The sequence below is a fragment of the Protopterus annectens genome, chromosome 6.part0 (assembly GCF_019279795.1).
Source record: "Protopterus annectens isolate FY-2018-M chromosome 6.part0, PAN1.0, whole genome shotgun sequence".
Taxonomy (NCBI): Eukaryota; Metazoa; Chordata; order Ceratodontiformes; family Protopteridae; genus Protopterus; species Protopterus annectens.
Window position 1 is genome coordinate 1928981095 of NC_056737.1, and position 19139 is coordinate 1929000233.

General features: G+C 38.1%; 1 protein-coding gene across 1 annotated transcript in view; it reads left to right on the forward strand.

Annotated features, from left to right (window-relative positions):
• The window catches only part of ZNF142 (zinc finger protein 142), a 597391-nt gene that overhangs the window by 125414 nt on the left and 452838 nt on the right, over positions 1 to 19139 (forward strand). Inside the window, exon 3 of the mRNA XM_044075236.1 lies at positions 11102 to 11279. Coding sequence (XP_043931171.1) covers positions 11102 to 11279 — 178 coding nt within the window. The remainder of the gene's footprint in view (positions 1 to 11101; positions 11280 to 19139) is intronic.

Below are 19139 nucleotides of genomic sequence, written 5' to 3' on the forward strand. Positions count from 1 at the left end.
ATCTTGTTGGTAACCCTCTTTTAGCCAAGACAGCATTGTTTCCCACTTTTCCTGCAGTTAGCCAAGGGCAGTCATCGCAAGTTACCTCACAGCATGGATCTACTCACACAAGACAAAGGATCTCTCATTCACCCACATTTGTAAACACTGAACCTGACCTTGTGGACAATATGCTTCTGATTCCTTTGAGACAACTTTTTTTTGAGGATGTGCTTTTAGTCCTGCAGGAGACCAGGCAACCTAATACAAGGAGATTCTACTTGTCCAAATGGAAGAAGTTCTCCATCTGGTGTCTTAAGAAGAGACTAGATCCATTTTCAGTGGATATCCCTCTAGTCCCTTCGTACTTGTGTGAACTGCTCAAGGCTGGACTGGCTTATTCTTCAGTTAAAGCCCATTTGTCAGCCATTTCTGCATGTTTGCCTTTGTCTCCCCCTTAGCTTCTAGGTTAGAGGTCAAACTTTTCTTAAAAGACATCCTTCACATAAGACCTCTCAGAAAACCTGTTCCTCCTCCATGAGACCTAAATTTTGTCTTGGAAAAAACTGATCCCGTCTCCCTTTGAGCCTGCTGCTTCCACGTCCCTAAAATTCTGCACTTGGGAAACTGTTTTACTAGTAGCCATTACTTCTGCAAGGCAAATTTCAGAACTCCTAGCTTTAATGGCTTCTCAACCTTTTCTGATTTTGCACACAAGGACAGGGTGTCCCTGCTTACCCAACTCTTCCTTCATGTATAAAGTGGTTAATGACTTGCCCTCAGTCAGTCTATCTATCCACCTTTTTCCCTTCTCCTCAAAACTCCAGTAAGAGGGTGCTGCACACTTTAGATGTGCACAGACAACTTAGATTTTATCTCAGCAAGAACAAACCCATTAGAAAGGCTGAGCAATTGTTTGTTTCCTTTCACCCCAGGGTGCTGGGTAAACCTGTCTCTAAACTGTGGATTTCAAAGGCTATTAACTTTTATTATCTGTCTCGGGGGGAAAAACTTGTTCTTCCTCTTTTAAGGCCAATTCAACTAGAGCAGTGGCTTCCTCTGGAGCCTTCTTTAGAGGATTACACACTGCCTCTCTCCTATAGGCAGCTACTTGGTCCTCTGTTCATATCTTCACTACAAACTGGATTCTATTTCCAAACCCAGAGCAGGATTTGCTAGAGTACGTCTGCATGGATTTGTGGAGACTTCTTGTACCCCATCCCCTTTCTCACTCATGAGCTTTGGTATACTCCCTCATGTTATGAATACTGCAACATGGGAATAGAAGGACGTATAACAGTTGTGTAAAATCTTACCATAACCATAGATGTCCTTCTCTTCCATGTTGCCGTATTCTGTCCCACCCTCCTTCCCCCTTGGTTCATGCTATTTCTTGGATATGTCTTTGTTTTTTCCTTTTGCCTCTTGTCCTAGGACTAGTGTTCTGACCGGGGCTTTCAGTTCTGAGGATGGTACGTGCAGATGTCACTTTTATGGCCAACACTCGGCTGTTCCATGTGCAACGTCACAAGCTTAAGTCTTTGATATACTGGCCAGATGTTCAGGTCACCTAGGCGGAATCTCCCTTATGTTATGAATACTGCAACATGGAAGAGGACAGTTATGGGTATGCTAAGATTTTACACAACTATTCTTTTGCTTTGCACTCTGTTCTTAGCTACATCAGCTCCATGTAACTGTAGTGTGCAAATTATGTGCACTGTGCCCTCTAGTGTACTGCGCTGGCATCTACACTCTGAATTCGATTAAGCACGCTCATTAGTTCACATAAAGATCTAACCCGGTCTGTTAGGTTGCTAGCTGAAACAGCTTGAAATAGTAATTGATTGCTTTTGTACGCATGGCAAAACTTATTCTGATCCTGTGATTTGAGTGGATGTCAGATTGTCAGCAGTGAAGCATTTGATTCAGAACAGTAAAATTTCCAATCCTATTTGTCTAACTGCACTGTCAGTAATGAAGTTTCATTCATCTCTGGTATCTAATTTAAATATGGTTCCATTGTTTCACTGTTTTGTGAAAGTAGTGTAGCTATCTTGTCTGTAGTCTGGTGTTTTATGGCTTCTGCAGTTGAGCTGAGGAATCTTATTTATGTTCTTTGCTTTATGTTACTTTTATTACTGTTAACTAAAGTTTCTGTTCATTTGTACTTTGGCTCATTTCTGCTCATTCATGTTCAGTTTCATCCAAAAATGACATTTTTTCCTGTAGCTAAAGATTGCTGTTCATATGTTATTGTCTGCAGAGAAATGGAGAAATCTGGGTGCTTTCCTGTCCTTAGGTATTTTGTTAAATTTCATATATTCCCCACCCTGTGTGGGGTGGGAATGCCAGGGCAGCCACAGCCCGTTCACACCTTCTCTCTACCCTACTATATGCCTCTCCCGTCCTCACTCACCTTAACAAATCTGATCTGGCCAAGCTCTCATCCTGCTATAATCACATTGCCAGGTTCGTTACAGGCCTACCCTACAGAACACACCACTGTACTAACCTGAAAAAGCTTAGATGGATAGAATTCCCACACTTTCTTCACCAGTCCCAACTCATAGAGGCCTTCAAAATCCTTAAACAACCTGAGAATACCCCAGCACTAAAAAACTTAACGACTACCTACTCCAATCTAAGCTGCCTTCGCTCAGCAAACAGACTCCTTGTCCAAACAACTAAATCTCTCAACCTAGGTGGTGACGCGCTATTTGCCAACACCACTGGTAAAATATGGAACTCTCTCCCAAATAACATCACGCTTGCAACTTCTCTAAGTCTATTCAAAAATAGTCTAAAACTCCACTTCAAATCACACTGGCTATGTCCTTGCTCAAACCCAGACTAGCTCTGTGCCATTAACTAAAACATAAACAACTAGCTAAGATGATAAGTACTTTGTATACTGTGATAAAGAAATATGTATCCTGTCTAACTCTATGTCATTATACTGCCTACCGTCCTTGCTAATATGTTATTAATGTTACATTTGTAGTAATCTCAGAAATAGTAATGGCAGTCTTGTACTTGTATGTAAATAGCCTATGTTTTTGTTAAGTTCTTTCAGCTCATTTACTGTACCTAATTATCAATGTAACTCTGTTGGAGCTTTTCTCCCGGGCCTCCGCTGAAAAAGGACATGTATCCAGTCGGACCATCCCGGTTAACAAATGTAAAATAAATAAATAAATAAATAAATATACTACACTTACAATGTATTGTATTAGCAGTCTCATAACTTTTGAAAATTGAGTCTGCATGAGTGAGCAGTTAGTCATACACCCTTATCCCAGCCCACATGTCAAGTGAATTTTCATTCTGTTTTTCAGATGCAGTTCTCCTCGGGGAGAGGATGCCAATACATCCCTGGGATGGCCCCACACAGGGTGGGGAATGTGGAATGTCCTCTGCCGGGATGGGAGCCCCCCCCCCCCGTGGTGGTTCACTTCTGGGGTGCTCAGTGGACGGCACCACAGTGTGGGTGTCCCATCTGCAGCGAGAAGGAGTACTTGGTGTGGCCGACAGCTGCTGGGGCGGGGGGGGGGGCACTGCCCCAGGAGTCATGGACTCAGTCCCACCGTCCTCCACTGGTGTAAAGAGGGGGGAGCTGGGGAGCGAGGAGAGGCATTCCCCAGCCTTTTAAATTGGCAAAACTGTTGAGTTTCTGAACTTATCAAATAAACTGTGTACATAGTCTCAATACACAAATCAACAATGTACACAAAAATTTAATTTCCTGCCTTATGCGAGTCAGATTGAAACTCTGTTACGTTAGAATTTTCACAGCCATTAACTTTTAGTCGCTTGCAAAACATGTTTCTGTCCTTTTTAGACTTGCATATCTGTGAGAAAGGATTCAGCTGTTAGCCATTCCCTACACTCTCTCTTAAAAGCAGGACATGCTTTGTAACAAAATGATGCATGTTAAGCTAAACAATTTCTCAGTTCCATTAGTGATATCAGTGTCACACAACTGAATTCTTCTTTGCTACTATACTGTTTGAAGCACTTCTTACATTGTTTTGCTTTCACAGTACTGTTGCATTACCAGTAGAATTTGGTTTCATTTTAATTTTACACATATCCATGTCTTAAAATACTGGTCAGCACCTCTGCTCTGCAGCCATCACAACAGCTTCAACCTCCTAAAGTACAACCTTCTCGGCATTTTCCATTGTTAGATCAAATTCAGACAAATTTTCTTTTACATTTTCAGTACAGTTCTGTTGCATACAATCCTGTCTTTCAGCAGAGAATCATGCAACTTGCCCAACTCAGTCTTTGGTTTTGTGCCTTAATTTGTTCACAGATGTTTGATTAGTTTACTATGAATCATGGTTTCTAGTGAAACTATGGCAAGTACGTTTAGTCTTTCAGTAGTCCTAGAACTTTTTGGTAGCAACTTAGACTGTTGCATATCAGTAAGATTACATGCATTAAATACCTTAATTACATCATCACCTGGAGTTGCAGTTAGGAGTTCTTTACTCTTTTTTGCACCATCCAATTGCAGTACTGTAAAGATTAAATTATGCACTGATTTCTTTCAATTTCTTTCAATTTTCTGTCACATTACTTTGTATAAAGAATAGTAACAGTGAAACATCATCCGTATACTGGCAGCTGTGTCTTAAAAATGATGGAACTTCAAAGAGTTCTACTGTTTTACTGTTTCTAAAGGTATTATGGCTGTTTTGTCTGTAGTCTGTTTTTTGTTTGTTTTCATTGCTTCTGCTTCAGTTGTTCTGAGATATTTTGTTAATTTTCTTTGCTTTAAGCTAATTTCTAGTCATTTTGACTCCTTTCTGCTCATTGATGTCCCAATTCTGTCCAAAATGTAATTTTTCCTGTAATTAAAGCATACTGCTGATATGTTGTTGTCTTCAGAGAAATGATGGATTTTGGTGCTTTCTCATCGTTTCATTATTTTTTTAAGTTTCATATATTACAGTTACAATGTGTAATATTAGCAGCCTCGTGACTTTTAAAAGTTAGTGAGTCTGTGTCCATGAGCGGTCAGGGTAATATACCCTGCTTCCAGTCCACTAGTCACGTGAAGTTTCATTCTGTTTTTCAGATCTGCTCATTGTCTAGAAGTTGCTTTTTAAATGAAACTGCTCCTTATTTGTCAGCACTCATGCAGTTTTTATATCCAGATCTTCTAATACTGATTGGCAAGTCATTACTGGCATTTGGATGACTGACTACTCTAAACTTCTTGGAATTCATTCTGACATAATTTATTTACTTGAGACTTCATTATTCTCCATAGATACTAACATCTCTGGATTAACTAGTCCAACACACAAGCACTAAAAGGTAAGCAACCATGCCTTTTAGTGTAATGTCATTGGCAGCCTAAGCAAGAGAGTCACACAATAGCCCACATATAGTAGCTTTATTGGAGTCTTAAAAGGCACATACACCACCATAATAATGCAGTATTTACCAAGCAGTGCTGTTCAGGTATCATAATGGGATGAAGCCCTAAGTTTGGCCCATGTGACCTGTCTTGCCTTAAAAGAACAGCGGCAATGGTTAGGACTACCACAACAGCTAATCTACACCCAGTTAGTAAGAGCCACTAATTTTATCTACAACCGTGATATTTGCACCTCACCAAAAGACATCTGTCAGCAGGATTCACTGCGCATTTAGTTACCCTCAAGTGAAAAACTTCTTTTGGGGGTAGGTTTGGCAATTTGTAAGTAAAGTAGGACAGCAGTGACCCACACCCATCCCAGAACAGGAGACAAGGAAGACCAGGAACAATGTAAAGGTAATATTGTCAAAGTAAAATTGAAACAATAGCGTATCTATGAATAGACTGAATTATTGCACAGTTTGTATAGTGTACTTTACAGTCCTTCAGTGTGTAGGTGAGCTGCCTTAGTATTGCACATCCATAAAATTAACCCCTTGATAGGCTAGTTATGTAACAGATGTCATGGTTCATTTTTCCCAAGAGTTCAACAGTCTAATGGAGAGTGGAAAGAAACTGTTTTTAATCTGGTGGTCTTACATTGTAGGCTTCTGTATCTCCTGCCTGAGGACAGGCGAGTGTACAGACCATTGGCAGGATGTGTTGGATTGCTGGAAATCTTTTTGGCCCTATCCGATGCACCAGCATTTGTGTAGATCCTCCAGAGGTGTAAGGAAGGTGCCAGTGAGTCTTTCTGCTGACCTTACAACTCTCTTGAGAGCCTTCTGATCCTGATTTGTTACAGCTCCCATACCAGACTGCAGTGCTGTTGGTCAGGACACTTTCAATGGTGCCCCTATAAAAGGTCTGACATATGGAGCTTGGTAATTTTCCCTTTGTAAGTTTCCTTAGAACGTGCAAGCATTGCTGAGCTTTTTTGACTGTGCTGGATACATGGGCTGACCAGGATAAGTTCTTCGTGAGATGAACACCCAAGAACTTTGTACTCTTGACTCTTTCCACTGTCATCCCTTTCATCACCAGAGGTCTGTGTGGTACTTGAGATCTTCTGAAATCAACAGTCAAATCCTTTGTCTTGCTGACATTCAGTGCTAGATTGTTGCTGTCACATCAGACCAGTAGTTGATCAATCTCTTTCCTATAGGCCTCCTCCTCTCCGTCTTTGACCAGGCCTATAACAGTGGTGTCATCAGGAATTTGATGATTCTGTTTGTCTCGTGTGGCCATGCAGTCATATGTCATGAGTGAAAATCAGAGGGCTTAAGACCACACCCCTGTGGTATTCCTATGCTCAGGATGATACTTCTAGAGCTGTTGTCTCCCACACAAACCTTTTGAGGCCTTTCAGTAAGGAAGCTCAGAATCCAGTTGCATAAATGAGCCTGTGCCTAGTTGAAGTAGCTTCGACATCAGATTCTGAGGGATGACAGTGTTGAAGGCAGAACTGAAATCGATGAATAGCAGCCTTGCATAGCAGTGTTTGCCTTCTAAGTGGGTCAGTGTTTCAAGGAGAGCTAGTGAGATGGTATCCCCTGTACTGTGGTTTTTCCTGTATGCAAATTGCAGTGTGTCTGGTGTCACAGGTAAGATTGAGGCTATATGATCTTTGACCAGCCTCTCCAGGCACTTCATTACCGTCGAGGTTAAAGCAACTGGTCGGTAGTCATTCAAAGTTGTTGGCTGTGGTTTCTTGGGCAGAGGAATGATAGTCATCTCCTTCAAGCATTTTGGAACACTGGCTAGATGGAGTGAAATGTTGAAAGATGCCAGTGAGTACTGGAGCCAGTTCTGTTGCACATTCTGTTAGTACCCTGCCCATGATGTTGTCAGGGCCAGCTGCTTTCCTCGGGTTGACACGTTTTAGGGTTCTGGTGACATTGATTGTATTGAAGCTCAGCACCACTGCATCCTTATCTACAGGGATCCTGCATGCTGCTGTTTTGTTGTCAGCATCAAACCTACTGAAGAATCTGTTCAGTTGGTTCAGAAACTCGATATTATCATCACATGGAGCTGATGTAGCATTGATTGTAACATTGATGAAGCATTGTTATATGTTGTCTTTATTTTATTGCAGTGTTTTCCTTAGAACTCTCTGTATAAGAATATTACTGTATGTATTTTTATTCTCAATGTTTGGAGCTTTTTCTCTACTGGCTTTCACTGAAAAGGGGCTTTTCTTGCCCATTTGAAGTATCCCAGTCAACAAAAAGTAAATAAATATCCTGAGGAGTGAGACTTTGATTGTGTAGGTAGATTGCTCATTAAGCCTTGGTGGAGGTTGGGGCCTGGAGTGATTGCCAGGCTGGGGATTTGGGATGGTTGAGGTGGTAGGGCTTACACTGTGGGTCCAGGAAAGATGTCCTCACAGACCATGTCTTATTGCTTGCCCAGCCTCACAAGCATAGGTGGGAAAAAAGCCCTAGCATGTCATATATGACAGTGTCAGCTAATTAGTCTGCGACTTTCCCATTTCCCCTTCCCAATCTGCTGACGGCTGATGCAGTGCCACCCCAGTGGTAAAACTAGTGAATAGAAAAAGAAGCATTAGGAATGGCACTGAGTAGCTGGAGGTCAAATGGAAGCACACCAAGGAGCAATTCCCCCTAAAAAAATGAATTTACCAAACAATGAGGCATGCAGTTTTCTTTTCTAGTGAGTTATGTAGATCAGCAATTGTACTTAAATTCATATTGTAATTATTGTTGCTACACAGATGGATAATTTATCATTCCATCATTATTTTTACTTTGGTTTTAATGCTAAATGTTAATTAATTTTGGCTTACCTTGAAATAGGAATCTTTCTACTTTCATAGGGCCCAGTTTAGTTATGCAAGTTGACATTTAAAAGGGTTTAATCTGTTGGCCCATAGGGGTACTGTAACTTTTTTTTTTTTTTTTTTTTGGGGTGGGGGTGTTATTATAACTTTTTTGGTCAGTCCTTATTTAGTAATTAACGTTGGCATAGGTATTACTATACCTCTTCAGAAACTTTACACTTTCACTCAGTCGTGCTGAATACTAAAGTCACTTCATGGTTTAATTTCTCCAAGTCTTTTGGGTTTCTAGCACCTTGATGTGAATGGATCTCATTCTTAAATTAAAGCATGATTCAAGTTCATGAAACTATTATTGTTTCAGTTTTTGATGTTAGTGAGCAGTGCTCTTCACAGCACCCACATTGTGCCCAGAGTTGACTCCTCCTGCTGTTTATACAGAGTTGCATGTATAGGTAACATATCTAAGTACGATTGTAAATTCTTTTTTAAAACTTCCATTACTCCTACTACTATTGGAACTCTCTGGGTATCCTTCTTCCACACAGCCATCGTTTCTGCCTGTAAATCTTGGATTTTATGACTTTGCGTCTCTGTATGTAAGACATTGTAGTCACTGGGTGTAGCAATTTCAATGATCAATGCTACTTTTGTCTTCTTTTCATGGACTACTTTATCTGGATTTCTCGCATCTGTTTTTTGAACTATTGGTAATGGGTGAGCCCATGTGATATAAACTTCATCATTTTCTATAATACTTTGTGGCTCATGTTTCCGGTGCTTGTCAGCTATTTCAGTATTATAATATCGACACATTCCCCAATGAAACAGTCTTGCTACATTATTATGCCTTTAGATATACAGTCCTTCCCCCATTGGTGTAACTGTCTCCAATTCTGTTTTACAAAACCTGCATTTGTCTGTTTATCCCACATGGCCAGTGGGCTTTGTAAACCAATGTGTATGTAGTCCACTATCCTGGGCCACCAGTATTAACCTTTCATCTTTTGGTTTAAATTCAGCTCTCCTTACCTATTCCTACATTCAGTCCTGTTCAACATGAGGCTGTTCCAAGACTTTTCTGTACATGCAGCTATATTTATGCCTTTTCCACATTTCACCTGATCCTTCATCTTACATTCTCCTTATATTTTTTCTTTTGCTTTTTGACACATTCAGTTGCTGCCTGATTTTCATCTACCAAGAAAAAGGAAAACTCAGCAGACCACCAGGCTAAAAACTTGTAGCTTTTGATCCATGAAAAAGGTTAGCAATTTCAGGTAAAAAAAACGTCATCAGACAACAGCATAAAAAAGTGAACAGTATTTAAAACACAAACAACCAATCACAATACTTAATTAATTTAACAATTAAAGTTAAAATTGAGGTTTACGCCTCTTAACAGGCTTTAAAGGCACTATGAGTTTTTAGCCTGGTAGTCTGCTGAGTTTTCTTTTTTTTGTTTTATTTTTTACTACAACAGACCTTTGGTGCCGCAGTATCTGGCTTGTTCATTTGATTTTCATCTACTTCTGGTTTGATTTCCATCCCTACTTGACACCAGTATGTTACTACTAACGACGCAGGGAAGTCATCTTAGACTTATTCTTCTCATGTTTTAAAACTTTCACTGTGTTTGGATCTTCTGAGGTCAGATATGTAATGCAGTCCTATGATTGCAGATTTATACATGTAATCAGTTTTGAGGCGTCCCATACCTCCTTCAGAGCAGGGAATATATACCCTTGGTATGCACTGATTTTTATAAGTCATTTGATAAGCATGAAGCATTTTTGTTTTCCTGTCCATCTGCTCCAGTACCTTTTGGGACCAGTCAGTTACTCCAGAATTGTAAGTTAGGATAGGAAGAGCAAATTGGTTCATAACTTGGACTTTGCTCCTATGTGTCGGAGGTATTTTCAGTATTAAATTTAGTCTTCTAAAATATTCCTTACTAAGTTTTATATACATTTGTTCATGTTCATGCTTCATACTGGGTGAGAGTACTCATGTAGGTTGTCATGGTGATTAGAGATAGCAGGTACTCTGGGTGACTGGTTCCGGGATGGAAACTGACATTCGCACTCATCCTGAATATTGTGCTTCGTATGACATCCAGCTACAAAAGTCATGGGTGAAATGACAAGGATGGTGTGACTAGAAGCTGCCAGAACAGAGAGGATGTTTGATTGAGGAAAGAATGTGTAAAAACAGTGTGTTAAGCTCTGAAAACCGCTTTAAAATATTTTTTTAAGTTAAAATCTTTGTAGTGTGCAGCACATGACTGTAGTGCTGGAAAATGGATGCTTTGTTGTGCCATTTTATGTATTTCATGGTACTAGTTTTTACTATTTCATTTACATAGATGAAATGACAACACTGGCCTGAGCACTGCTTAAATAAGATCAACTTTTAATGTCTTCAGCATTCAGTTTTCATTGCAGTCTCATGAAAATAAGTTATTGTCATTTGCCTTTGACATTCAACTACTGAAGCATAATGCAGTCAAAATATGTATGAGGTCATGTGGCCATCATGATGTTCAGACATGGCCACAGGTGCATGCAGTAGTCATGTACTTTGTAACTGTATAATGTACGTTACTTAGGATTCAGTCCTGCCTACACTGCATAAAATAATCTATAGCCTTTCATCACTTAACATTTCTCAGAATTCCGTTTTAACCATTTCAGCCTTTTGAATGCCCATTCAGAAGCTGAAATAGTAGTAAAACAATGACTAATTAAAATGACAAACAACTCCATTGATAGTTATTAAAAATAAGATGTTTTCAAAGAACTAAAATGTATCTTTAGTTCACAGATTAGTTTTTGAACTTTGCGCTTTTAATTTATGTCGATGGTCATTGATGTTCTTTTTTATGTAACTAGGCGAGAAGCCTCACAAGTGTACATTATGTGCTTTCACATGCCGTGATGTCAGCTACCTGTCCAAACACATGCTTACCCATTCTGATGATAAGAATTACATGTGCACTGAATGTGGTTATGTCACCAAGTGGAAACATTATCTCAATGTACACATGCGCAAGCACACTGGAGATCTGAGGTAATTTACTTCTTTTTTGTTAACCTAAAATGTATTTTAATTCTGTATATTTTTTTTTTCCAGAGGCAGAAAAAAAATCATTAGAGGACAATAAACTTACTGTTGTATTATTTAATGTGTAATCATTTTATTTAAGGTTGCACATGAAATAAATTGAATCACTGAACATTTGACTTGGTGTACAAAGATGCATTGCCTGTGGCTGTCATACAATTCAGAGTTTTGCCAACATGTATAACTTTTTGTGTTATACATTTGATTGACCTTATCTTTTCAACACCAGTCTCTGAGCCACACCTGAGTGCTCTTGTTGAACTGCATGGATTTGCTAACAGAACTGCCACTCCTCTGAACAACTTTGTTAGTTCCTATTTCCTAATGTTTCTACTTTAAGCTTATTATCTAACCCTTTAATTTAATATTTTAAAATGTTTATTTTTAACTAGTTATGTAAACTGCACATTCTTGGATTCCTTTTAGCTTTATTCAAGGCACAAGGGCAAGAGTAAATGCAACTTAGATATGAGCAGTTCAGTATAACTGGTCAATCAACATGTTTGTGGGATGCACGAGAAAACCCATGCAGATGTGCAGAGAACATACAAAGAACTACAGACAGTAACTACAGGTCAGGAGATCAGGCCTTGGAGCTATGAGGCAAAGATCTTACCACTAAGCAACTGTGCTGCCCACCCATTTTTGTCAATTCTGCAAGAATTTTTCTAAACATCTTTATTAAATTATCACTTAAGACATAAGCACGCATACATTAATAGAAAAGAAAATAAACTATATTAATATTTTTTCATTTATATACATTATATATTTCTTATTTTCTTTATTTAAATCAACTGTCATTCAGTCCAACATGGGTTCCTGTTTCCTGAGCGAACGTTTAGGTTAGCGAATACCTAAACGTCGATCTGGTAATAGCAAAAGCAAAAAAAAAAAAAAAAAATGGGAACAGCCGATTTAATACAGGGAAAGAATTCCCTTGGCTGTTATGCAGATTTTGCCCCTTTCCCCACAGTAGAGCGATCTCGGAGTTGGTATATTTAGTTGGGGGCCATATTTTGGTGTAAATTTTTTTTTTTTTTTTTTTGCAGCTGAGGGAATTCATTCCCTACGTTAAATCAGCCGTTCGTTGTTTTAATTTTTTCGATATTACCAGTTCAACGTCTAGGTTATTTGTTAACCTAAACGTTCGATCGGGTAATATAGATGCTTCCAACAGTATATAAATTGATCAATTCCTGCCTTCCTTTAAACCTCACTCTTCTTCATGAACATTATTCTTCATGTATTGTTACCACAAATTCCATTTATTTCTATGTAATTTACTCCTTGCCTTTTCTAAATATCCCACTTCCAGTTCTTTTATCGCTTTTTAATATTCAGTACTTCACATACCGTTGACTTAGATTTTAATTTTAATCTTCTAGTAATTGCTTTCTTGGCAACCAATAGAATTAAACTTAAAAAAGCCCTACTATGCCTAAGCAATTCAGATCCTGTTTCCTAGTTCAAAATATCTCAATTCCATGTACTTTAAGGACTTCTTACTAATTCGACCACTGTCCCCCTTTGCTTGACCAGTAGACTGTACTACATATGCCAGTTATTTAGTCTCAGGAAATGACAAACTATTTTACTCGCATCAGGAAATGACAAACTGTTTTACTCTCATCTCTTTGTTAATTGCTTTGTTCTGATTGTAACTGATTGCTCTCACTTATAAACTGACCTGAGGTTAGGAAGCCCACTATGCATAGCTTCACTATAAACAGTTATAAACAGATATGTATTATTGTCCTTTATATCCTGCCTGGTGACAATGCAGCTATACTGGAGGAGATCCTACATTGGATATCCATAACATTTCCACAAAAGAAATATTACTAAGTGATGTGAATGTCAATTGGTTGGACATAAACTCTAACTCCTCTACAGCTAGCATTAACCTATATGGGTTTCACACAACTATTAGCACCACACATTGTAGCAAGACATCAAATTCCCTATTAGACTGGATCCTAGTATCAGACCCTAGAAAGTACTCCATCAAAGGTACATTGTCAGACTCTCGCAGTGATCATCTCCTAATGTATACAACTAGATATCTCACACATTCAGTTAAATAGCATATTTATAAAACAGCATGTAACCTTTCCAAGTTTAACCCAGAAATGTTCATTACTATTTTACCATCTATTACACCCTACAAATCCTCCCCTTAGATGATGCTGTAATTCAATTCAATACAACTTTCATAAATATCCTAAATAACCTTGCACCTCCTAGAAGGAAGAGACTGAAAACAAATAGTGCAATTTGGCTATCCAAAAAAGAGTAGAATGCTAATGCAGGATAATGAAAAAGCATAGAAAGAACTGCAAAATGTAAAGTACCTCAGTATCTTGAAAACTTCAGAATGCTTCGCAGTAGGACTAAAAAGCAAGTAAATGAAGACAAAAAGCTTATTCTATAATAACTTTTAGAATAATACTAAACACAACCCTAAAAAATGTTGGACATCCATTAAAGAAGTCTTACATCCCGGCAAAAATTTCATCCAAAATACCTCTCCAGATAACTCACCATTTGAAACTACATTACAGTCCAACTCTTATTTTATAGACAGTATGACATTTCTTACTAAGAATTCCTCAACATCTAATCCCTTCCCTGCCCAACAGCCACATATCACCACATCCACTTTCACCTTCAAACCTGTGCCCACATCCTATATAAAACTACTCTTACACTTAAACCATGCTCTTCTTCAGCTGATGACCTTCCAAGCAAGTAGCTAAAAATAACAGCCAACAGTATTGCCTCTCCTGTCTCAATCTTTATAAATAGGTCTGTCCAGGAATCCCACGTTTACTCTCTCTTCAAAAAGTCACACATTATCCCTTTGCACAAAGGAGGAAATTCAACAGACATTAATAACTTTAGACCTATAGCAGTCTTATCCCCCCTCGTCAAAATACTCCTATCCCCTATAAAACATGGCTTCTGTCCTTCCAAGAGTACTAGCACTACCCTTCTAACCTATATAGATACTGTCAATAAAGCTAGAGATAGTGGCAAAATTGTTTCTTCCTTATTTCTAGAGTTGTCTAAACCTTTTGACACAATTTGTCACAGCAAACTCCTACTTCAGTTGTCCTCACTAGGTCTCTCTCAGCCCACCCTTCTGTGGTTAAAATGTTACCTATCCAATAGGTATCAGTCAGTAAAATGGCACTCCATGCTCTCTCCTTACCTCCCAGTCACCACCTGCATACCACAAGGCTCTGCCCCTTTTTTTAAACACCTTTATTGAATTAACACTTGTGACATAGCAAATTTGCATTTATATAAATGTAATTAACTGTATTAACAAGTTCACGTTTACAAACATTATACTTCATATATATTGCTATATATCATATAACCTAAGCAACATTACATAAATTATTAATTTCCTGCCCCTTTTTTTTAAATAAGAAACATGTTTATTAAACCATCACTTATGACGTAAGCAATCATGCATTTATATCAATGAAAACAAACCACACTGACACGATCCTAGTGGAAAGCATTTTACATTGCAAATCATACTGACACACTCCCAGTTGCAAATATTATACATCACTTATGATCTACCCAGTCATTTTCAAACATTACATAGCTCATTTAAGTCCTGTCCTCTTTTAAACCTCATTCCTCCCCTGTATGTATTGTTTCCACAATTCCCATTTTTTTCCTATGTAGTTTGCTCCTACCCTTTTCTAAAGATTTCAATTCCAGTTATTTTATCTCTGTTACTGTATTCATTACTTCTAGTATAGTTACTTTAGAGTTTGATTTCCATTTTCTAGTAATTGTTTTTTGGCAGCCAACATAATTAGAGACAGCAAGCCCTTACCATGTCTAGGCAATTCCGATTCTGTATCATAACTCAGAAAAATCATCTCACTCCTCACACCCATCTGCTCACCCAGCATCTCCAGCAGTGCATCCCACAGGGAGTCCTTAAAGTCTGCCAACTCACCGCACTTCCAAAAAATATGCCGCCAGTTCCCTCTTTCTTCCCCATCACACCTCCAACATTTGCTGTCTACCTATGGAAAAATTCCCTGGAGTCTACTTGAGGTATAAAAATATATATGTAAACATTTCCAAGCAAAAATCCTAAATCTTCTACATTTTGTTGCATATTTAGGAGACATACACATATCCCCCATTGTTTCTTTGTGAATTGCCTATCCAGTCTTTCTTCCCAATCCTTTCTAACCTCCTGTGATTGATTCTTATAGTTATCATGCAATATGTTCTACTGATAATTCTGTTTTTAATGGCAGTTTCTGTTTTAGAGTCTACTAAAAAAAAATCTACCAGTGCTGGACTTTAATTTAGGACCCCCTCCATGTCTTTCTCTTTGCCTATACTCTGATATCAATCCTTGATAGGGAGGACAGTATCTGCACGGCAGTCCAAATAAACTCTTGGCACCTTCCCATTCTGTCATCTTTCCCAGTCTAATTATTTGATGCAAATACCTTGGTTCCTTTGCCAGTTTTCGCCAATAATTTCCAGCCCCTCTTGCCTAGTGTATGTATCCCTAACGGCAGTCATCAGTACCTGCATCCAAAATACCAGTCTCTCCTTGTTTCTTGTGATTTCCCCCTTGTTTCTTCATCATTGCTTTCCACTTTGAATTATAGTTTTCTGCTTGTGCTATGTACAGGAGCTTTCAAATCAGGTAATCCCAATCCGCCTTGTTTTACTAGAAGAATCAGCTTATCCCAGTTGACTCTTGCTATCTACCCGTCCAAGATGGTCTTTCAGCTCTTTATTATTTGCTATCCACAACTTCTCTTCTGGTTGATAAAAATATGCCTGACCTGTGTATAAGACTAATGGGACAAAAACATTTTAATTTCTTGTATCTTACTATTCATATCCATATATAACAAAGCTTCCATTTTCTCAGTTTTTGTATTATCTTATGTTTAGTTTCTTCCCACATATACTTAGCAGCCACACCAGAATCATTTTTAATCCATACTCCAAAGTACTTCATTTTATCATGTCCTCATAAGTATGGATATTGCTGAACCAATTCATATGTGGGTACATAATTTATCCCTATTGCCTTTATTGTAGCTTCATTAATTTTGTATCCTGAAAAGATCTGAAACAGTCTCAAAATGTTCCACAGCACTGTAATGTGTTTTTCTGGTTTTGTCAGGTATAAACTAATATCTGCAAATGGAACCAGCTTTTCTTGACTACCATACCAGTTATATCCTTGAATTCCTGAGTCCCTTATTTTCTTTGCCAGTGGTTCTAAATATAATGCAAATAACAAAGGGGAAAGAAGACACCCTTGCCTGGTTCCTCTACTCAAGCAAAAAATTATCAGAGAGGACCCCACCCACTTTAATTCTTGCTTCTGATTCCCCATATATCCTCCTAACCAACCTTATATTTTTTTCAGGAAATACAAGTGCTTCCAATGCCCTGCTCATAAAGTCCCAGCGTACTCTGTCAGATGTTTTCTCTGTATCAAGACCCACCAACAACAGTAGTATTTTCATACATTCTGCTTTCCTCTAGGTCGTCAATGTTCTGTTAACAAAACCACATTGATCCATATTTATCAATTTTGGCATTACGTTTGTCATTTCTTTAGCCATTATAGACATGAACACTTTATAATCATGGTTTAGTATTGAAATGGGCCAGTATGAAGCTGAATTTGATGGATCTTTACCCTCTTTAGGTATTATAGCTACCACTACTTTCTTCCAAGATGTTGGTACTTCTCCTCCTCTTAAAATGCTGTTAAAACCTTCTAGATATTTGTCATTTTTCCCTCCTAGCTTCCAAACTTTTCCCTCCTAGCTTCCAAACTTCCACAGGAATACCATCTATTTCTGGAGACTTTCCTGTAAATTGCTTATACATCACAATTTTTATTTCATCTCCTCCTATCCTAACCATTAGTAAATGAGCCTCATCTGCCGCTAACCTTGGCATATTTAATTCTTCCATAAACATTTCCATTTGTTATCTTTTCTTGATTTCCATTTTTCTCGACTTTCATAGAATTTCCAAAATATTTCTAATACCTCACAGAATCTCTTGTTACCTTCCTTGTTATACACTCCCTAAGCTTGGCAACAGTCCTTTCTAGTGTCTGTTGCCTGAATCGTCGTGCTAAAAGTTTTTGTGCTCTAGTGTTATCAAAATGGTTAATTCATAGCAGTCTTTCTAAACTTGTGTATATTATCAAGGTAATTCCATATTTTCTGCTTAGCATTGTGAAGTTCATCCTGTTCTTGTTCTGTGTGATTCCTCTACTTTGCAATACTTTTAACATTTGTCAGTCCCTGTAAATAATTCTTGTTACTTCTTAACCATAGCTCCCTTTCTTTTATTTCCACCCTATTTTTAAACTGCACCTTAATTTTATCCCGCTCCCTAGCTATATTTTCAGAAGTAAGTTCCATCCTCTCGAATAGCTTTTGAATAATCTGTACTTCCCATTCCTTAAATTCCTCTATTTTAAACAGATAGGTGGGAAAGCACCAGCATCTCATTTTTATTTCATTACACTGTGTTTTTAATTTAGTTATTATTGGTACATGGTCTTAAATAGTTATTAGTTGTGTATCAAGACTTTCAAATAAATGCACATGTTCCTGTGAAATGTAAATGCTGTCTAGCCTAGCCCAGTTTTTATATCTGGGGAATAATATGTAAATTCACTCTGAACTCGTATTACTGAATTTACATAATCTGTGCCAAATATTTTCATAAATTGCTTCAAAAATTACCCTCCTTTGTTCTGCGCACCCCAGACACATCTTCACTGTTGCAAATAAAATTCTAGCCCCCCCCATAAGTAATATTCCTTGCTGAAAACTGATTATTGCTCCCAGAATTTTCTCAAGCTCCATTATAGCAGTTTTAGGTGGAATATAAATACATGCCAGTGTAATCCTCCTTCCTTGCCAGTAGCCCCTTAACACTACAAATTTTCCTTTATTATCTTTTTTTATCATCATCTATCACTATTGGAGCTCCTCTTGCAATTAATATAAGAACTCCTCTTTTTCTTTATCCCAGATGTTCTGCTGAATAACTATCCTGAAAACCTTTCTTTATCCCATTCTCATGTTCAGTTCTTTCCAAGTGTGTCTCCTGTTGTATAGCTCTTTGCACTCTACATTTTTTAATATAGTTCAGTATTTTTTCTTTTTTGTATTTATCTGTGAGACCATTGACATTTAAAGACAATACAGAAAGCAACACTATATTAAAAAGTTATTATTTCCACCTTTTATGTATTCCAACTTTTTTGGTTGAATGTCTAGTTCCAGCCTTTGTGTTACATGCGTACACTGTTTTGCAGGTTGAACTTTGATATAGTTGTTTCTTGTCATATCCATTTGAGCCTACAAGTCTTACAAGACTTTTTGTTTTATTGAAAGCCCTCAAACAAAAAAAACAAAGAAACCCCAATACCCTGCTAAAACCTATTAATTTAATACTAACACACAAAACTATGTGCATCTTCAAACACTGAAGTTGTACCCTCCTAGTAGGAACAAATGTCCCAAACTGACGGCCACACTCACAGACTTGAGTTATCCTAAAAGAAACGTTATTCATGCTAAGATGCATGGGTGCAGCCTGTGCTTCTAATATTTTGTCTTATCTTTACAGCTCTCCCAGGTAGAAAAACCCTTCAGTGCTTTCAGAAAACATCATCTCCTAGCCAGTTTCTCTTTTTTATTTTGTTTTTTCCCCCCAGCCAGTCACTCACCACCAGAGTATAACCAATTTCTCTTTATTAGATTATCT